This window comes from Scyliorhinus torazame, chromosome 19 (genome assembly GCF_047496885.1).
Source record: "Scyliorhinus torazame isolate Kashiwa2021f chromosome 19, sScyTor2.1, whole genome shotgun sequence".
Lineage (NCBI taxonomy): Eukaryota > Metazoa > Chordata > Chondrichthyes > Carcharhiniformes > Scyliorhinidae > Scyliorhinus > Scyliorhinus torazame.
Genome location: NC_092725.1, coordinates 17,866,834 through 17,888,199, shown reverse-complemented (window position 1 = coordinate 17,888,199; position 21,366 = coordinate 17,866,834). Strand labels below are relative to the sequence as shown.

Here is a 21,366-nt window from a genome sequence, read left to right as displayed (position 1 = left end):
GGTGGGTAATAGGCACTGGGGTGTGTGGGTAATAGGCACTGGGGGGTGTGGGTAATAGGCACTGGGGGGTGTGGGTAATAGGCATTGGGGGGTGTGGGTAATAGGCACTGGGGGGTTGGGTAATAGGCACTGGGGTGTGTGGGTAATAGGCACTGGAATGTGTGGGTAATAGGCACTGGGGTGTGTGGGTAATAGGGACTGGGGGGTGTGGGCAATAGGCACTGGGGGGTGTGGGTAATAGGCACTGGGGGGTGTGGGTAATAGGCACTGGGGGGTGTGGGTTATAGGCGCTGTGGGGGGTGGATAATAGGCACTGGGTTGTGTGGGTAATAGGCACTGGAATGTGTGGGTAATAGGCACTGGGGGTTGTGGGTAATAGGCACTGGGGGTGTGTGTGTAATAGGCACTGGGGGGGGGGTTAAAAGGCACTGGGGGTGTGGGTAATAGGCACTGGAATGTGTGGGTAATAGGCTCTGGGTGGTGTGGGTAATAGGCACTGGGGGGTCTGGGTAATAGGCACTGGGGTGTGTGGGTAATAGGCACTGGGGGGGTGTGGGTAATAGGCACTGGGGGGTGTGGGTAATAGGCACTGGGGGGCCTGGGTAATAGGCCCTGGGGGGGGGGGTAATAGGCACTGGGGGGTGTGGGTAATAGGCACTGGGGGTGTGTGGGTAATAGGCACTGGGGGGGGATGGGGTAATAGGCACTGGGGGGTGTGGGTAATAGGCACTGCGGTGTGGGGGTAATAGGCACTGGGTGGCCTGGGTAATAGGCACTGTGGGGCCTTGGTAATAGGCACTTGGTGGTGTGGGTAATAGGCACTGGGGGGTGTGGGTAATGGGCACTGGGTGGTGTAGGTAATAGGCACTGGGGGGTGTGGGTAATGGGCACTGGGTGGTGTGGGTAATAGGCACTGGGGGGTGTGGGTAATAGGCACTGGGTGGTGTGGGCAATAGGCACTGGGGGGTGTGGGTAATAGGCACTGCGGAGCCTGGGTAATAGGCCCTAGGTGATGTGGGTAATAGGCACTGCGGGGGGTGGGTAATAGGCACTGGGGTGTGTGGGTAATAGGCACTGGGGGTGTGGGTAATAGGCACTGGGGGGTGTGGGTAATAGGCACTGCGGAGCCTGGGTAATAGGCCCTAGGTGGTGTGGGTAATAGGCACTGCGGGGGGTGGGTAATAGGCACTGGGGTGTGTGGGTAATAGGCACTGGGGGGTGTGGGTAATAGGCACTGGGGGGTGTGGGTAATAGGCATTGGGGGGTGTGGGTAATAGGCACTGGGGGGTTGGGTAATAGGCACTGGTGTGTGTGGGTAATAGGCACTGGAATGTGTGGGTAATAGGCACTGGGGTGTGTGGGTAATAGGGACTGGGGGGTGTGGGCAATAGGCACTGGGGGGTGTGGGTAATAGGCACTGGGGGGTGTGGGTAATAGGCACTGGGGGGTGTGGGTTATAGGCGCTGTGGGGGGTGGATAATAGGCACTGGGTTGTGTGGGTAATAGGCACTGGAATGTGTGGGTAATAGGCACTGGGGGTTGTGGGTAATAGGCACTGGGGGTGTGTGTTTAATAGGCACTGGGGGGGGGGGGTTAAAAGGCACTGGGGGTGTGGGTAATAGGCACTGGAATGTGTGGGTAATAGGCTCTGGGTGGTGTGGGTAATAGGCACTGGGGGGTCTGGGTAATAGGCACTGGGGTGTGTGGGTAATAGGCACTGGGGGGGTGTGGGTAATAGGCACTGGGGGGTGTGGGTAATAGGCACTGGGGGGCCTGGGTAATAGGCCCTGGGGGGGGGGTAATAGGCACTGGGGGGTGTGGGTAATAGGCACTGGGGGTGTGTGGGTAATAGGCACTGGGGGGGGGGGTAATAGGCACTGGGGGGTGTGGGTAATAGGCACTGCGGTATGGGGGTAATAGGCACTGGGTGGCCTGGGTAATAGGCACTGTGGGGCCTTGGTAATAGGCACTGGGGGGTGTGGGTAATCGGCACTGGAATGTGTGGGTAATAAGCACTGGGGAGGGGGGTAATAGGCACTGGGGTGTGTGGGTAATAGGCACTGGGGGGTGTGGGTAATAGGGACTGGGGTGTGTGGGTAATAGGCACTGGGGGTTGTGGTTAATAGGCACTGGGGGTGTGTGGTTAATAGGCACTGGGGGGCCTGGGTAATCAGCATTGGGGGGTGTGGGTAATAGGCACTGGGGGGTGTGGGTAATAGGCACTGGGGGGTGTGGGTAACAGGCACTGGGGTGTGTGGGTAATAGGCACTGGGGGGCCTGGGTAATAGGCACTGGGGTGTGTGTGTAATAGCACTGGGGGGGTGGGCAATAGGAACTGGGGGGTGTGGTTAATAGGCACTGGGGGTGTGTGGGTAATAGGCACTGGGGGGTGTGGGTAATAGGCACTGGGGGGTTTGGGTAATAGGCACTGGGGGGCCTGGGTTATAGGCACTGGGTGTGTGTGGGTAATAGGCACTGGGGGACCTGGGTAAGAGGCACTGGGGGGTCTGGGCAATAGGCACTGGGGGGTGTGGGTAATAGGCACTGGGGGGCCTGGGTAATAGGCACTGGGGTGTGTGGGTAATAGGCACTGGGGGGCCTGGGAAATAGGCACTGGGGGGTGTGGGTAATAGGCACTGGAATGTGTGGGAATTGCCCCTGGGGGGTGTGGGTAATAGTCACTGGTGGGCCTGGGTAATAGGCACTGGGGGGGTGTGGGTAATAGGCACGGGGGGTGGTGTGGGTAATAGGCACTGGGGGGCCTGGGTAATAGGCACTGGGGGTGTGGGTAATCGGCACTGGGGGGCATGGGTAATAGGCACTGGGTGGTGTGGGGAATAGGCACTTGGGGGCCTGGGTAATATGCACTGGGGGGTGTGGGTAATAGGCACTGGGGTGTGTGGGTAATAGACATTGTGGGTGTGTGGGTAATAGGCACTGGGGGACCTGGGTAATAGGCACTGGGGGGTGTGGGTAATAGGCACTGGGGGGTGTGGGTAATAGACATTGTGGGTGTGTGGTAATAGGCACTGGGGGTCTGGGCAATAGGCATTGGGGGTGTGGGTAATAGGCTCTGGGTGGTGTGGGTAATAGGCGCTGCGGTGTGTGGGTAATAGGCACTGGGGGTGTGTGGGTAATAGGCACTGGGGGGCCTGGGTAATAGGCACTGGAGTTGTGGGTAATAGGCACTGGAATATGTGGGTAATAGGCACTGGGGTGTGTGGGTAATAGGCACTGGGGTGTGTGGGTAATAGGCACTGGGGTGTGTGGGTAATAGGCACTGGGTGGTGTGGGTAATAGGCACTGGGGGGTGTGGGTAATAGGCACTGGGGGGTGTGGGTAATGGGCACTGGGTGGTGTGGGTAATAGGCACTGGGGGGTGTGGGTAATAGGCACTGGGTGGTGTGGGCAATAGGCACTGGGGGGTGTGGGTAATAGGCACTGGGGGTGTGGGTAATAGGCACTGGGGGGTGTGGGTAATAGGCACTGGGGGGTGTGGGTAATAGGCACTGGGGGGTGTGGGTAATAGGCACTGGGGGGTGTGGGTAATAGGCACTGGGGGGTTGGGTAATAGGCACTGGGGTGTGTGGGTAATAGGCACTGGAATGTGTGGGTAATAGGCACTGGGGTGTGTGGGTAATAGGCACTGGGGGGTGTGGGTAATAAGCACTGGGTGGTGTGGGTAATAGGCACTGGGGGGTGTGGGTAATAGGCACTGGGGGGTGTGGGTAATAGGCGCTGTGGGGGGTGGATAATAAGCACTGTGTTGTGTGGGTAATAGGCACTGGAATGTGTGGGTAATAGGCACTGGGGGTTGTGGGTAATAGGCACTGGGGGTGTGTGGGTAATAGGCACTGGGGGGGGGGTAATAGGCACTGGGGGGTGTGGGTAATAGGCACTGGAATGTGTGGGTAATAGGCACTGGGTGGTGTGGGTAATAGGCACTAGGGGGTGTGGGTAATAGGCACTGGGGGGTCTGGGTAATAGGCACTGGGGTGTGTGGGTAATAGGCACTGGGGGTGTGTGGGTAATAGGCACTGGGGGGTGTGGGTAATAGGCACTGGGGGGTGTGGGTAATAGGCACTGGGGTGTAATAGGCACTGGGGGGTGTGGGTAATAGGCACTGGGGGTGTGTGGGTAATAGGCACTGGGGGGGGGGGGGTAATAGGCACTGGGGGGTGTGGGTAATAGGCACTGGGAGTGTGTGGGTAATAGGCACTGGGGGGGTGTGGGTAATAGGCACTGGGGGGGTAATAGGCACTGGGGGGTGTGGGTAATAGGCACTGGGGGTGTGTGGGTAATAGGCACTGGGGGGGGGGGTAATAGGCACTGGGGGCTGTGGGTAATAGACACTGGGGGGTGTGGGTAATAGGCACTGGGGGGGGTAATAGGCACTGGGGGTGTGGGTAATAGGCACTGGGGGTGTGTAGGTAATACGCACTGGGGGGGGGGTAATAGGCACTGGGGGGTGTGGGTAATAGGCACTGGGGGGCCTGGGTAATAGGCACTGGGGGGCCTGGGTAATAGGCACTGGGGGTGTGTGGGTAATAGGCACTGGGGGGTGTGGGTAATAGGCACTGGGGGGTGTGGGTAATAGGCACTGGGGGGTGTGGGTAATAGGCACTGGGGGGTCTGGGTAATAGGCACTGGGGGGTGTGGGTAATAGGCACTGGGGGTGTGTGGGTAATAGGCACTGGGGGGTGTGGGTAATAGGCACTGGGGGGCCTGGGTAATAGGCCCTGGGGGGGGCGGTAATAGGCACTGGGGGGTGTGGGTAATAGGCACTGGGGGGTGTGGGTAATAGGCACCGGGGGTGTGTGGGTAATAGGCACTGGGGGGGGGTAATAGGCACTGGGGGTGTGTGGGTAATACGCACTGGGGGGGTTAATAGGCACTGGGGGGTGTGGGTAATAGGCACTAGGGGACCTGGGTAATAGGCACTGGGGGTGTGTGGGTAATAGGCACTGGGGGACGTGGGTAATAGGCACTGGGGGACGTGGGTAATAGGCACTGGGGTGTGTGGGTAATAGGCACTGGGGGGGTGTGGGTAATAGGCACTGGGGTCCTGGGTAATAGGCACTGGGGGGGTGTGGGTAATAGGCACTGGGGGGTGTGGGTAATAGGCACTGGGGGGCCTGGGTAATAGGCACTGGGGGGTGTGGGCAATAGGCACTGGGGGTGTGTGGGTAATACGCACTGGGGGGGTTAATAGGCACTGGGGGGTGTGGGTAATAGGCACTAGGGGACCTGGGTAATAGGCACTGGGGGTGTGTGGGTAATAGGCACTGGGGGACGTGGGTAATAGGCACTGGGGGACGTGGGTAATAGGCACTGGGGTGTGTGGGTAATAGGCACTGGGGGTGTGTGGGTAATAGGCACTGGGGTCCTGGGTAATAGGCACTGGGGGGGTGTGGGTAATAGGCACTGGGGGGTGTGGGTAATAGGCACTGGGGGGCCTGGGTAATAGGCACTGGGGGGTGTGGGCAATAGGCACTCGGAAGTGTGGGTAATAGGCACTGGGGGGTGTGGGTAATAGGCACTGGGGGGCTTGGGTAATAGGCTCTGGGGGGCCTGGGTAATAGGCACTGGGGGGCCTGGGTAATAGGCTCTGGGGGGGGGTAATAGGCACTGGGGGGGTAATAGGCACTCGGGGTCCTGGGTAATAGGCACTGGGGGGGTATAGGTAAAGACACAGGGGGTTTCTGGGTAATTGGTGCTGTGGGGAATGTTGGGTAATTGGTGCTGTGGGGGTTGCTGGGTAATTGGTGCTGTGGGGGTTGCTGGGTAATTGGTGCTGTGGGGGTTGCTGGTAATTGGTGCTGCGGGGGTTGATGGGTAATTGGTGCTGTGGGGGTTGCTGGGTAATTGGTGCTGTGTGGGTTGCTGGGTAATTGGCGCTGTGGGGGTTGATGGTAATTGGTACTGTGGGGGTAGCTGGGTAATTGGTGCTGTGGGGGTTGATGGATAATTGGCACTGGGGGTTTGCTGGGTATTTGGCACTGTGGGGGTTGATGGGTAATTGGTACAGTGAGGATTGCTGGCTAATTGGTTCTGTGGGGGTTGATGGGTAATTGGTGCTGTGGGGGTAGCTGGGTAATTGGTGCTGTGGGGGTTGATGGATAATTGGCACTGGGGGTTTGCTGGGTAATTGGCACTGTGGGGGTTGATGGGTAATTGGCACTGTGGGCGTTGATGGGTAATTGGTACAGTGAGGATTGCTGGCTAATTGGTTCTGTGGGGGTTGATGGGTAATTGGTGCTGTGGGGGTAGCTGGGTAATTGGTGCTGTGGGGGTTGATGGATAATTGGCACTGGGGGTTTGCTGGGTAATTGGCACTGTGGGGGTTGATGGGTAATTGGTACAGTGAGGATTGCTGGCTAATTGGTTCTGTGGGGGTTGATGGGTAATTGGTGCTGTGGCGGTTGCTGGGTAATTGGTGCTGTGGGGGTTGCTGGGTAATTGGCACTGGGGGTTTGCTGGTTAATTGGCACTGGGGGGCTTGGGCTGACATGTGACAAGGTACATTCGCGCCACACAAGTGCCCGGCAATGACCATCTCCTACAAGAGGGGATCTAACCACTGCCCCTTATTCAATGGCATTCCCATCGCTGAATCGCCCACAATCAACATCCTGGGGGTGACCATTGATCAGAAACTGGACCCCGCCACATAAACACTGTGGCTCCCAGAGCAGGTCAGAGTCTGGGAATCCTGCGGAGAGCAACTCACCTCCTGACTCCCCCCAAAGCCTGTCCACCATCTACAAGGACACAAGTCAGGGGTGTGATGGGACCCTCTCCACTTGCCTGGATGAGTGCGGCTCCCAACAACACTCGAGAAACTCGACACCGTCCAGGATGGTGGCTCAGCAACACACCCACCCCCCCACCCCCCCGCGCCTCCTTCCCCTCCACCCCACCCCTTTCTTGAGGGGATATTAGGGATGGGAAATCAATGCTGGGCGGCCTGGGCAGGTCTCACAAAAGACTGGAAGACAAGATCGGCTGCTGCGTACACTGAGAAAATCCCTCGGGAAGCCAGGAGTAATTAAATAACCGAAAGGATACGGGAGTGAAACACCCAGTTAACTCTGACAAGAATCGATTGAGAAATCTCTGTGTGAAATGTCAGAATGCTCTTTTCTTCCTGAACTCACTCAATTTACGATTGAATCGTCAAGCATCTCTGGCAGCTTCAAATGAGCCAACTGCTAAATCGAGAGACACAATCTTGAAACAGATCTAAGAGCTCCGGGGAGCTGGAGCGACAGTTCCAAGAAGAAATACGAATTTGGCAACATGACAACAATCTGCCTTCTTTCCTAATGGATTCTACAGTCAACTAGTCACGGGGACTAAACATGTCCACAAGCTGACACACTCATACCCCAAACACAAAATCCCACCACCTGAGAACTGAGCACTGTCGGAGGGTCAGTACTGAGGGAGTCCCGCACTGTCATAGGGTCAGTACTGAGGGAGTGCTGCACTGTCGGAGGGTCAGTACTGAGGGAGCGCCGCACTGTCAGAGGGTCAGGACTGAGGGAGTGCTGCACTGTCAGAGGGTCAGTACTGAGGGAGTCCCGCACTGTCATAGGGTCAGTACTGAGGGAGCGCCGCACTGTCGGAGGGTCAGTACTGAGGGAGTGCCGCACTGTCAGAGGGTCAGTACTGAGGGAGTGCTGCACTGTCAGAGGGTCAGTACTGAGGGAGTGCCGCACTGTCAGAGGGTCAGTACTGAGGGAGCGCCGCACTGTCAGAGAGTCAGTACTGAGGGAGTGCCGCACTGTCGGAGAGTCAGTTCTGAGGGAGTGCCGCACTGTCAGAGGGTCAGTACTGAGGGAGTGCCGCACTGTCGGAGAGTCAGTTCTGAGGGAGTGCCGCACTGTCGGAGGGTCAGTACTGAGGGAGTGCCGCACTGTCAGAGAGTCAGTACTGAGGGAGTGCCGCACTGTCAGAGGGTCAGTACTGAGGGAGTGCCGCACTGTCAGAGGGTCAGTACTGAGGGAGTGCCGCACTGTCGGAGAGTCAGTTCTGAGGGAGTGCCGCACTGTCGGAGGGTCAGTACTGAGGGAGTGCCGCACTGTCAGAGGGTCAGTACTGAGGGAGCGCCGCATAGTCGGAGGGTCAGTGCTGAGGGAGTGCCGGGCTGTCGGAGAGTCAGTATGAGAGGGCGAATGAGTGCGATGTTGGAAGCTGACCGGATAGCCGGTTGTCTTTCTCTTGCACCAGTTGAGCAGAGTGTTCCTCTTCGACCCTCCAGAACGTTTCACCAAGTCCGATAGCGTCTCCCTCACCTTCTCACAGCTGGGAAAACATAAAATCGAGAAACAGAAATACCATTCAGCGCATCAAATAGGTTAGTGGCTATGCATGACACCTCTCCCACCAATCCCTCATCCCTCCATATACCGGTGCAAGAAGGGGAAAGGAGAGTGTATCTAACACACTGTGACACCCGGTCTCAGAGGGGGAAAGGACAGTGTGTCTAACACACTGTGACACTGTCCCAGAGGGGGAAAGGACAGTGTATCTAACACACTGTGACACTGTCCCAGAGGGGGAGAGGACAGTGTATCTAACACACTGTGACACTGTCCCAGAGGGGGAAAGGACAGTGTATCTAACACACTGTGACACTTGTCCCAGAGGGGGAAAGGACAGTGTATCTAACACACTGTGACACTTGTCCCAGAGGGGGAAAGGACAGTGTATCTAACACACTGTGACACTGTCCCAGAGGGGGAAAGGACAGTGTATCTAACACACTGTGACACTGTCCCAGAGGGGGAAAGGACAGTGTATCTAACACACTGTGACACTGTCCCAGAGGGGGAAAGGACAGTGTATCTAACACACTGTGACACTGTCCCAGAGGGGGAAAGGACAGTGTATCTAACACACTGTGACACTGTCCCAGAGGGGGAAAGGACAGTGTATCTAACACACTGTGACACTGTCCCAGAGGGGGAAAGGACAGTGTATCTAACACACTGTGACTCCCGGTCCCAGAGGGGGAAAGGACAGTGTATCTAACACACTGTGACTCCCGGTCCCAGAGGGGGAAAGGACAGTGTATCTAACACACTGTGACACTGTCCCAGAGGGGGAAAGGACAGTGTATCTAACACACTGTGACACTGTCCCAGAGGGGGAAAGGACAGTGTATCTAACACACTGTGACTCCCGGTCCCAGAGGGGGAAAGGACAGTGTATCTAACACACTGTGACTCCCGGTCCCAGAGGGGGAAAGGACAGTGTATCTAACACACTGTGACACTGTCCCAGAGGGGGAAAGGACAGTGTATCTAACACACTGTGACACTGTCCCAGAGGGGGAAAGGACAGTGTATCTAACACACTGTGACACTGTCCCAGAGGGGGAAAGGACAGAGTATCTAACACATTGTGACACTGTCCCAGAGGGGGAAAGGGCAGTGTATCTAACACACTGTGACACCCGGTCCCAGAGGGGGAAAGGACAGTGTATCTAATGCACTGTGATACTGTCCCAGAGGGGGAAAGGACAGTGTATCTAACACACTGGGACACCCGGACCCAGAGGGGGAAAGGACAGTGTATTTAAAACACTGTGACACTGTACCAGAGGGGGAAAGGACAGTGTATCTAACACACTGTGACACTGTCCCAGAGGGGACAGGACAGTGTATCTAACACTCTGTGACTGTGTCTCAGAGGGGGAAAGGACAGTGTATCTAACACACTGTGACACCCGGTCCTAGAGGGGGAAAGGACAGTGTACCTAACACACTGTGCCTCTGTCTCAGAGCGGGAAAGGACAGTGTATCTAACACACTGTGACACTGTCCCAGAGGGGGAAAGGACAGTGTATCTAACACACTGTGAGACCCGGTCCCAAAGGGGGAAAGGACAGTGTATCTAACACACTGTCACACCCGGTCCCAGAGGGGGAAAGGACAGTGTATCTAACACACTGTGACACTGTCCCAGAGGGGGAAAGGACAGTGTATCTAACACACTGTGACACCCGGTCCCAGAGGGCGAAAGGACAGTGTATCTAGCGCACTGTGACACTGTCCCAGAGGGGGAAAGGACAGTGTATTTAAAGCACTGTGACTCTGTCTCAGAGGGGGAAAGGACAGTGTATCTAACACACTGTGACAGTGTACCAGAGGGGGAAAGGACAGTGTATCTAACACACAGTGACACTGTCCCAGAGGGGGACAGGACAGTGTACCTAACACTCTTTGACTCTCTTTCAGAGAGGGAAAGGACAGTGTATCTAACAGACTATGACACTTTCCCAGAGGAGGAAAGGACAGTGTATCTAACACACTGTGACACCCGGTCCCAGAGGGGGAAAGGACAGTGTATCTAACACACTGTGACACTGTCCCAGAGGGGGAAAGGACAGTGTATCTAACACACTGTGACACTGTCCCAGAGGGGGAAAGGACAGTGTATCTAAAACACTGTGACTCCCGGACCCAGAGGGGGAAAGGACAGTGTATCTAACACACTGTGACACTGTCCCAAAGGGGGATAGGACAGTGTATCTAACACACTGTGACACTGTCCCAGAGGGGGAAAGGACAGTGTATCTAACACACTGTGACACTGTCCCAGAGGGGGAAAGGACAGAATATCTAACACATTGTGACACTGTCCCAGAGGGGGAAAGGGCAGTGTATCTAACACACTGTGACACCCGGTCCCAGAGGGGGAAAGGACAGTGTATCTAATGCACTGTGATACTGTCCCAGAGGGGGAAAGGACAGTGTATCTAACACACTGGGACACCCGGACCCAGAGGGGGAAAGGACAGTGTATTTAAAACACTGTGACACTGTACCAGAGGGGGAAAGGACAGTGTATCTAACACACTGTGACACTGTCCCAGAGGGGGAAAGGACAGTGTATCTAACACACTGTGACACCCGGTCCTAGAGGGGGAAAGGACAGTGTATCTAACACACTGTGACACTGTCCCAGAGGGGGAAAGGACAGTGTACCTAACACACTGTGACTCTGTCTCAGAGCGGGAAAGGACAGTGTATCTAACACACTGTGACACTGTCCCAGAGGGGGAAAGGACAGTGTATCTAACACACTGTGAGACCCGGTCCCAAAGGGGGAAAGGACAGTGTATCTAACACACTGTCACACCCGGTCCCAGAGGGGGAAAGGACAGTGTATCTAACACACTGTGACACTGTCCCAGAGGGGGAAAGGACAGTGTATCTAACACACTGTGACACCCGGTCCCAGAGGGCGAAAGGACAGTGTATCTAGCGCACTGTGACACTGTCCCAGAGGGGGAAAGGACAGTGTATTTAAAGCACTGTGACTCTGTCTCAGAGGGGGAAAGGACAGTGTATCTAACACACTGTGACAGTGTACCAGAGGGGGAAAGGACAGTGTATCTAACACACAGTGACACTGTCCCAGAGGGGGACAGGACAGTGTACCTAACACTCTGTGACTCTCTTTCAGAGAGGGAAAGGACAGTGTATCTAACAGACTATGACACTTTCCCAGAGGAGGAAAGGACAGTGTATCTAACACACTGTGACACCCGGTCCCAGAGGGGGAAACGACAGTGTATCTAACACACTGTGACACTGTCCCAGAGGGGGAAAGGACAGTGTACCTAACACTCTGTGACTCTGTCTCAGAGGGGGAAAGGACAGTGCATCTAACACACTGTGACACTGTCCCAGAGGGGGAAAGGAGAGTGTATCTAACACACTGTGAGACCCGGTCCCAAAGGGGGAAAGGACAGTGTATCAAACACACTGTGACACCCGGTCCCAGAGGGGGAAAGGACAGAGTATCTAACACACTGTGACACTGTCCCAGAGGGGGAAAGGACAGTGTATCTAACACACTGTGACACCCGGTCCCAGAGGGGGAAAGGACAGTGTATCTAACACACTGTGACACTGTCCCAGAGGGGGAAGGGACAGTGTATCTAACACACTGTGACACTGTCCCAGAGGGGGAAAGGACAGTGTATCTAACACACTGTGACACTGTCCCAGAGGGGGAAAGGACAGTGTATCTAACACACTGTGACACACGGTCCCAGCGGGGGAAAGGACAGTGTATCTAACACACTGTGACACCCGGACCCAGAGGGGGAAAGGACAGTGTATCTAACACACTGTGACACTGTCCCAGAGGGGGAAAGGACAGTGTATCTAACACACTGTGACACTGTCCCAGAGGGGGAAAAGACAGTGTATCTAACACACTGTGACACTGTCCCAGAGGGGGAAAGGACAGTGTATCTAACACACTGTGACACCCGGTCCCAGAGGGGGAAAGGACAGTGTATCTAACACACTGTGACACTGTCCCAGAGGGAGAAAGGACAGTGTATCTAACACACTGTGACACTGTCCCAGAGGGGGAAAGGACAGTGTATCTAACACACCGTGACACCCGGTCCCAGAGGGGGAAAGGACAGTGTATCTAACACACTGTGAAACTGTCCCAGAGGGGGAAAGGACAGTGTATCTAACACACTGTGACACCCGGTCCAGAGGGGGAAACGACAGTGTATCTAACACACTGTGACACCCGGTCCCAGAGGGGGAAAGGACAGTATATCTAACACACTGTGACACTGTCCCAGAGGGGGAAAGGACAGTGTATCTAGCACGCTGTGATACTGTCCCATAGGGGGAAAGGACAGTATATTTAACACACTGTGACACCCGGTCCCAGAGGGGGAAAGGACAGTGTATTTAACACACTGTGACACTGTCCAAGAGGGAGAAAGGACAGTGTATCTAACACACTGTGACACCCGGTCCCAGAGGGGGAAAGGACAGTGTATCTAACACACTGTGACACTGTCCCAGAGGGGGAAAGGACAGTTTATCTAGCACACTGTGACACTGTCCCAGAGGGGGAAAGGACAGTGTATTTAACACACTGTGACACTGTCCAAGAGGGAGAAAGGACAGTGTATCTAACACACTGTGACACTGTCCCAGAGGGGAAAAGGACAGTGTATCTAACACACTATGAAACCCGTTCCCAGAGGGGGAAAGGACAGTGTATCTAGCACACTGTGACACTGTCCCAGGGGGAGAAAGGACAGTGTATCTAACACACTGTGACATCCAGTCCCAGAGAGGGAAAGGACAGTGTATCTAACACACTATGAAACCCGGTCCCAGAGGGGGAAAGGACAGGCTTTCTAACACACTGTGACACGGTCCCAAGAGGGGAAAGGGCAGTGTATCGAACACACTGTGACACCCGGTCCTAGAGGGGGAATGGACAGTGTATCTAACACACAGTGACACCCGGTCCCAGAGGGGGAAAGGACAGTGTATCTAACACACTGTGACATCCGGTCCCAGAGGGGGAAAGGACAGTGTATCTAACACACTGTGACACCCGGTCCCAGAGGGGGAAATGACAGTGTATCTAACACACTGTGACACTGTCCCAGAGGGGGAAAGGACAGTGTATCTAACACACTGTGACACACGGTCCCAGAGGGGGAAAGGACAGTGTATCTAACACACTGTGACACCCGGACCCAGAGGGGGAAAGGACAGTGTATCTAACACACTGTGACACTGTCCCAGAGGGGGAAAGGACAGTGTAACTAACACACTGTGATACTGTCCCAGAGGGGGAAAGGACAGTGTATCTAACACACTGTGACACCCGGTCCCAGAGGGGGAAACGACAGTGTATCTAACACACTGTGACACTGTCCCAGAGGGGGAAAGGACAGTGTACCTAACACTCTGTGACTCTGTCTCAGAGGGGGAAAGGACAGTGCATCTAACACACTGTGACACTGTCCCAGAGGGGGAAAGGAGAGTGTATCTAACACACTGTGAGACCCGGTCCCAAAGGGGGAAAGGACAGTGTATCAAACACACTGTGACACCCGGTCCCAGAGGGGGAAAGGACAGAGTATCTAACACACTGTGACACTGTCCCAGAGGGGGAAAGGACAGTGTATCTAACACACTGTGACACCCGGTCCCAGAGGGGGAAAGGACAGTGTATCTAACACACTGTGACACTGTCCCAGAGGGGGAAGGGACAGTGTATCTAACACACTGTGACACTGTCCCAGAGGGGGAAAGGACAGTGTATCTAACACACTGTGACACTGTCCCAGAGGGGGAAAGGACAGTGTATCTAACACACTGTGACACACGGTCCCAGCGGGGGAAAGGACAGTGTATCTAACACACTGTGACACCCGGACCCAGAGGGGGAAAGGACAGTGTATCTAACACACTGTGACACTGTCCCAGAGGGGGAAAAGACAGTGTATCTAACACACTGTGACACTGTCCCAGAGGGGGAAAGGACAGTGTATCTAACACACTGTGACACCCGGTCCCAGAGGGGGAAAGGACAGTGTATCTAACACACTGTGACACTGTCCCAGAGGGAGAAAGGACAGTGAATCTAACACACTGTGACACTGTCCCAGAGGGGGAAAGGACAGTGTATCTAACACACCGTGACACCCGGTCCCAGAGGGGGAAAGGACAGTGTATCTAACACACTGTGAAACTGTCCCAGAGGGGGAAAGGACAGTGTATCTAACACACTGTGACACCCGGTCCAGAGGGGGAAACGACAGTGTATCTAACACACTGTGACACCCGGTCCCAGAGGGGGAAAGGACAGTATATCTAACACACTGTGACACTGTCCCAGAGGGGGAAAGGACAGTGTATCTCGCACACTGTGACACTGTCCCATAGGGGGAAAGGACAGTGTATTTAACACACTGTGACACCCGGTCCCAGAGGGGGAAAGGACAGTGTATTTAACACACTGTGACACTGTCCAAGAGGGAGAAAGGACAGTGTATCTAACACACTGTGACACCCGGTCCCAGAGGGGGAAAGGACAGTGTATCTAACACACTGTGACACTGTCCCAGAGGGGGAAAGGACAGTTTATCTAGCACACTGTGACACTGTCCCAGAGGGGGAAAGGACAGTGTATTTAACACACTGTGACACTGTCCAAGAGGGAGAAATGACAGTGTATCTAACACACTGTGACACTGTCCCAGAGGGGAAAAGGACAGTGTATCTAACACACTATGAAACCCGTTCCCAGAGGGGGAAAGGACAGTGTATCTAGCACACTGTGACACTGTCCCAGGGGGAGAAAGGACAGTGTATCTAACACACTGTGACATCCAGTCCCAGAGGGGGAAAGGACAGTGTATCTAACACACTATGAAACCCGGTCCCAGAGGGGGAAAGGACAGGCTTTCTAACACACTGTGACACGGTCCCAAGAGGGGAAAGGGCAGTGTATCGAACACACTGTGACACCCGGTCCTAGAGGGGGAATGGACAGTGTATCTAACACACAGTGACACCCGGTCCCAGAGGGGGAAAGGACAGTGTATCTAACACACTGTGACATCCGGTCCCAGAGGGGGAAAGGACAGTGTATCTAACACACTGTGACACCCGGTCCCAGAGGGGGAAACGACAGTGTATCTAACACACTGTGACACTGTCCCAGAGGGGGAAAGGACAGTGTATCTAACACACTGTGACACACGGTCCCAGAGGGGGAAAGGACAGTGTATCTAACACACTGTGACACCCGGACCCAGAGGGGGAAAGGACAGTGTATCTAACACACTGTGACACTGTCCCAGAGGGGGAAAGGACAGTGTAACTAACACACTGTGATACTGTCCCAGAGGGGGAAAGGACAGTGTATCTAACACACTGTGACACCCGGTCCCAGAGGGGGAAAGGACAGTGTATCTAACACACTGTGACACTGTCCCAGAGGAAGAAAGGACAGTGTATCTAACACACTGTGACACTGTCACAGAGGGGGAAAGGACAGTGTATCTAACACATTGTGACACCCGGTCCCAGAGGGGAAAAGGACAGTGTATCTAACACACTGTGACACCCGGTCCCAGAGGGGGAAAGGACAGTGTATCTAACACACTGTGACACCCGGTCCCAGAGGGGGAAAGGACAGTGTATCTAACACACTGTGACACCCGGTCCCAGAGGGGGAAAGGACAGTGTATCTAACACTCTGTGACTCTGTCCCAGAGGGGGAAAGGACAGTGTATCTAGCACACGGTGACACTGTCGCAGCGGGGGAAAGGACAGAGTATTTAACACACTGTGACACTGTCCAAGAAGGAGAAAGGACAGTGTATCTAACACACTGTGACACTGTCCCAGAGGGAGAAAGGACAGTGTATCTAACACACTGTGACATCCAGTCCCAGAGGGGGAAAGGACAGTGTATCTAACACACTATGAAACCCGGTCCCAGAGGGGGAAGGACAGTATATATAACACACTGTGACATCCGGTCCCAAAAGGGGAAAGGACAGTGTATCTAACACACTGTGACACCCGGTCCTAGAGGGGGAATGGACAGTGTATCTAACACACTGTGACACCCAGTCCCAGAGGGGGAAATGACAGTGTATCTAACACACTGTGACACTGTCCCAGAGGGGGAATGGACAGTGTGTCTAACACACTGCGAGACTGTCCCAGAGGGGGAAAGGACAGTGTATCTAACACACTGCGAGACTGTCCCAGAGGGGGAAAGGACAGTGTATCTAACACACTGTGACACCCGGTCCCAGAGGGAGAAAAGACAGTGTATCTAACACACAGTGACACCTGGTCCCAAGGGGGAAAGGACAGTGTATCTAACACACTGTGACACTGTTCCAGGGGGGGAAAGGACAGTGTATCTAACACACTGTGACACTGTCCCAGAGGGGGAAAGGACAGTGTATCTAACACATTGTGACATCCGGTCCCAGAGGGGGAAAGGACAGTGTATCTAACACACTGTGACACTGTCCCAGAGGGGGAAAGGACAGTGTATCTAACACACTGTGACACCCGCTCCCAGAGGGGGAAAGGACAGTGTGTCTAACACACTGTGACACGGTCCCAGAGGGGGAAAGGACAGTGTATCTAACACACTGTGACACCCGGTCCCAGAGGGGGAAAGGGCAGTGTATCTAACACACTGTGACATCCGGTCCCAGAGGGGGAAAGGACAGTGTATCTAACACATTGTGACACCCCGTCCCAGAGGGGGAAAGGACAGTGTATCTAACACACTGTGACACTGTCCCAGACGGGGAAAGGACAGTGTATCTAACACACTGTGACACCCGGTCCCAGAGGGGGAAAGGACAGTGTGTCTAACACACAGTGACACTGTCCCAGAGGGGGAAAGGACAGTGTATCAAACACACTGTGACACCCGGTCCCAGAGGGGGAAAGGACAGTGTGTCTAACACACAGTGACACTGTCCCAGAGGGGGAAAGGACAGTGTATCTAACACACTGCGACACCCGGTCCCAGAGGTGGAAAGGACAGTGTATCTAACACACTGTGACACCCGGTCCCAGAGGGGGAAAGGACAGTGTATCTAACACACTGTGACACCCAGTCCCAGAGGGGGAAAGGACAGTGTATCTAACACACTGTGACACTGTCCCAGAGGGGGAAAGGACAGTGTATCTAACACACTGTGACACTGTCCCAGAGGGGGAAAGGACAGTGTATCTAACACACTGTGACACCCGGTCCCAGAGGGGGAAAGGACAGTATATCTAACACACTGTAACACCCAGTCCCAGAGGGGGAAAGGACAGTGTATCTAACACACAGTGACATCCGGTCCCAGAGGGGGAAAGGACAGTGTATCTAACACACTGTGACACCCGGTCCCAGAGGGGGAAAGGACAGTGTATCTAACACATTGTGACACCCGGTCGCAGAGGGAGAAAGTACCTCACAGTTGGATGGTTCTCACACCGTGGCCTGTTGACGTGTGTGTCGATGGACGACGTCGCTGACGGACTTGCCGCTGCCTCGTTCTGCTGCACCTTGAGTCTCTCCCGATCGCCCTCCCCTCTTACCACTGTTACATCTGTGGGGGAAAATATAAAGAGTGTGACGGAGGCTGACTTCCGGCATGTGCGAGCGTGAGATTCTGTGAACTGCGAAGGGCCTTGTGTCTCCTGGATAAGGTTGAGGGCCTCGTGCATGGGCTCTTTTGCCAGCTCCTCTGATTGGTGTTTGAAGGTGTGACGTGCCCTCCTCCCCCCCCCCCCCCCCCCCGCCACAGACACATGCCCACCCACACAGGCAGACACACACAGGCGGTCCCCACGCCAGGAAAATCCCAGGCTGCATTTTGGGCCTAGATTCTACTCTCTCAGTCCTGCCACTCGCCCCACCCCTCCGTCCGCCCGGGCGCGTTACTGTACAGTGGGAAATGTCTTGAGGTCCACGCTATCGCAACATTAGTGCCCACCTCCCGGAAGGCAGGACAATTCTACTCCCCCTGCGTGCAAATTAGTACCCCTCAACCTTCCTCAAATTATTTAATATCCTTGCTTCCCAGTTATTGACCTCAGTACTTCGGGGAATAGGCCATCCAATATGAGATGACACTATAATCCCCTGTATAGTTGAAATACCTTCAATTGCCTGGCAACCAGCTATGTTCCAACAGAAAGATAAACGCCACCTGACAAATCTACCCCCATTACTCAAAGTTCCCCATTGATCCGAAACTGGACCCAGCCATATAAACACTGTGGCTCCCAGAGCACTGTGGCTCCCCCCCCCCCCCCCCCCCCCCCACCCCCCTCTACACACACACACACACACACACACACCACCCTGACTCGGAAATATATTGGCCGTTCCTTCACTGTCGCTGGGTCAAAATCCTGCAACTCCCTCCCTAACAGCACTGTGGGTGTACCTATACCACACGGGACTGCAGCGGCTCAAGATGGGCGGCTCACCCACCACCTTCCTGAGGGGCAGTTAGGGGTGGGGGTAAATTCTGGGCCCGGACAGCGACTGCCAGACCCTCAACAGTTCCCCAGTCCTGACAACATTCTCCGTCAATCTCCTCCGTACCTGCCTCTGGGAAGGCCACACCCTTCCAGGGATGTACTGAGCGGAACTGGGGCAGCAGGCAGTCTGCTCTTGAACAATTGCTTTGAAGCATTGCAGCCTAATTTTCCTGACGGGGAGGGTGACACTCCCATAATGGGGTATTTCACTGGAACAAAATAGAAAGACCACCTTCATACTGGTACCAAAGAAGAACCAGGCAACGTGCCTCAATGACTACCGTCCGGTGGCCCCGACTTCAGTCGTAATGAAGTGCTTCGAGAGGTTGGTCATGAAGTGCATCAACTCCATACTCCCAGAATGCCTTGATCCAATTCGCATACCGCCGCAACCGGTCCACAGCAGACACCATCTCCCTGACCCTACACTCATCCCTAGAGCATCTCGACAAGAAGGACTCCTACATCAGACTCCTATGTATGACTACAGCTCCTCCTTCAACACCATAATCCCAGCCAAACTCATAGCAAAGCTCCAAAACCTAGCACTTGGCTCCTCCCTCTGCAACTGGATCCTCGACTTTCTGACCCATAGACCACAATCAGTAAGAATAACCAACAACACCTGCTCCATGATAGTCCTCAACACCGGGGCCCCGCAATACTTAGTCCCCTACTGTACTCCCTGTACACACACACCTGCATGACAAAATTTAACTGCAACTTCATCTACAAGTTTGCTGACGATACGACCATAGTGGGCCGGATCTCGAATAACGAGTCTGAATACAGGAGGGAGATAGAGAACCTAGTGGAGTGGTGTAGCGACAACAATCTCTCCCTCAATGCCAGCAAAACTAAAGAGCTGGTCATTGACTTCAGGAAGCAAAGTACTGTACACACCCCTGTCAGCATCAACGGGGCCGAGGTGGAGATGGTTAGCAGCTTCAAATTCCTAGGGGTACACATCTCCAAAAGTCTGTCCTGGTCCACCCACGTCGACGCTACCACCAAGAAAGCACAACAGCGCCTATACTTCCTCTGGAAACTAAGGAAATTCGGCATGTCCACATTAACCCTTACCAACTTTTACAGATGCACCATAGAAAGCATCCTATCGGGCTGCATCACAGCCTGGTATGGCAACTGCTCGGCCCAGGACCGCAAGAAACTTCAGAGAGTCGTGAACACCGCCCAGTCCATCACACGAACCTGCCTCCCATCCATTGACTCCATCTACACCTCCCGCTGCCTGGGGAAAGCGGGCAGCATCATCAAAGACACCTCCCACCCGGCTTACTCACTCTTCCAACTTCTTCCATCGGGCAGGAGATACAGAAGTCTGAGAACACGCACGAACAGACTCAAAAACAGCTTCTTCCTCGCTGTTACCAGAGTCCTAAACGAGCCTCTTATGGACTGTCCTGGTGTCTTCACACATCTTCTCCATTGAGTAGCCCGACACTTCGTATCCTTCACCCGATGCCTGTGTATTTACTGCGTGTATTTATGGGTGTCCTATGTTTTTCGTGGACAGAATGAAATGTGTGGACTGAGCAATACTTTTCACTGTACCTCGGTCCATGTGACAATAAGTCGAAATCAATCAAGAATCAGTATCAAAAGCATCTTCAGTCACTAAACCAAATTGTGCGGCTGGGGGTGATGATGTGCACCATCCCCAGCCATACCCACTGGGTTCGGAAATTCCGGAATGTTCTGGCGTTCTCCGCGTGCTCCCTCTTTCCCACTGCAGGTACACACGGCCGGCAAGCGTAACGGCAGTCGAAGGGACCAGGCAGTCAGGTCGGAAGGACACCACCCCCCCCCGCCCTGCCCCCCCACCTGCTCCTCGACTACCCCCCCCCTCCCTGGATCTCCTGAGGCCAGGCCCGAGGAGCAGGACCTTTCCTGATCGGAGGTCAATACCCTTGCCCAATAATTTCCTTGCCCACTGACGTAGCAGACTCTTCAGCTGCCTCGAGGCACCTGCGGACATGCACCTCCAGGGACCCGTAGGACCATAAGGCGTAAGAGCAGGAGCATTCGGCCCATCGAGTCTGCTCCGTCGGTCAATGAGATTGCGACCAACCTGATCATCCTTTCCCACATTGCCCCCATCACCCTCGATCCCCGCACTGATTATAAATCTCTCCTCTCAGCCTTGAACATACTTAACGCCCCAGCCTCTACAGCTCTCTGCGCTGAAGAATTCCACAGATTCACTGCTCTCTGAGGGAAGAAATTCCTCCTCATCCCCGTGTGAAATGGGCGCCCCCCCCCCGACTCTGAGATTCTGCCCTCTGGTCCTCGACTCTCCCACAGGAGGAAACATCCTCTCAGCTTCGACCCTGTCAAAGCCCCCCTGAGAATCCGATAGGTCTCAATAAGGTCTCATTCTGCTAAGCTCCCAATGTACAGGCTCCGGCCTACTCAAACCTCCCCTCATGAGGAACTCCCTCCCTACCCGGGATCAACCGAGTGAATCTTCTCTGGACTC

At 54.6% G+C, this 21,366-nt stretch overlaps 2 protein-coding genes across 2 annotated transcripts in view; one reads left to right on the top strand and one right to left on the bottom strand.

Moving 5' to 3' along the window:
* The window catches only part of LOC140396635 (cytospin-A-like), a 36,089-nt gene extending 18,045 nt beyond the window's left edge, over nucleotides 1-18,044 (bottom strand). The window contains exons 1-2 of the mRNA XM_072485428.1: nucleotides 17,788-18,044; nucleotides 8,202-8,307 (exon numbers count right to left, since the gene is read on the bottom strand). Coding sequence (XP_072341529.1) covers nucleotides 8,202-8,307; nucleotides 17,788-18,044 — 363 coding nt within the window. The remainder of the gene's footprint in view (nucleotides 1-8,201; nucleotides 8,308-17,787) is intronic.
* The window catches only part of LOC140396634 (cytospin-A-like), a 74,012-nt gene continuing 70,688 nt past the window's right edge, over nucleotides 18,043-21,366 (top strand). The window contains exon 1 of the mRNA XM_072485427.1: nucleotides 18,043-18,081. Coding sequence (XP_072341528.1) covers nucleotides 18,043-18,081 — 39 coding nt within the window. The remainder of the gene's footprint in view (nucleotides 18,082-21,366) is intronic.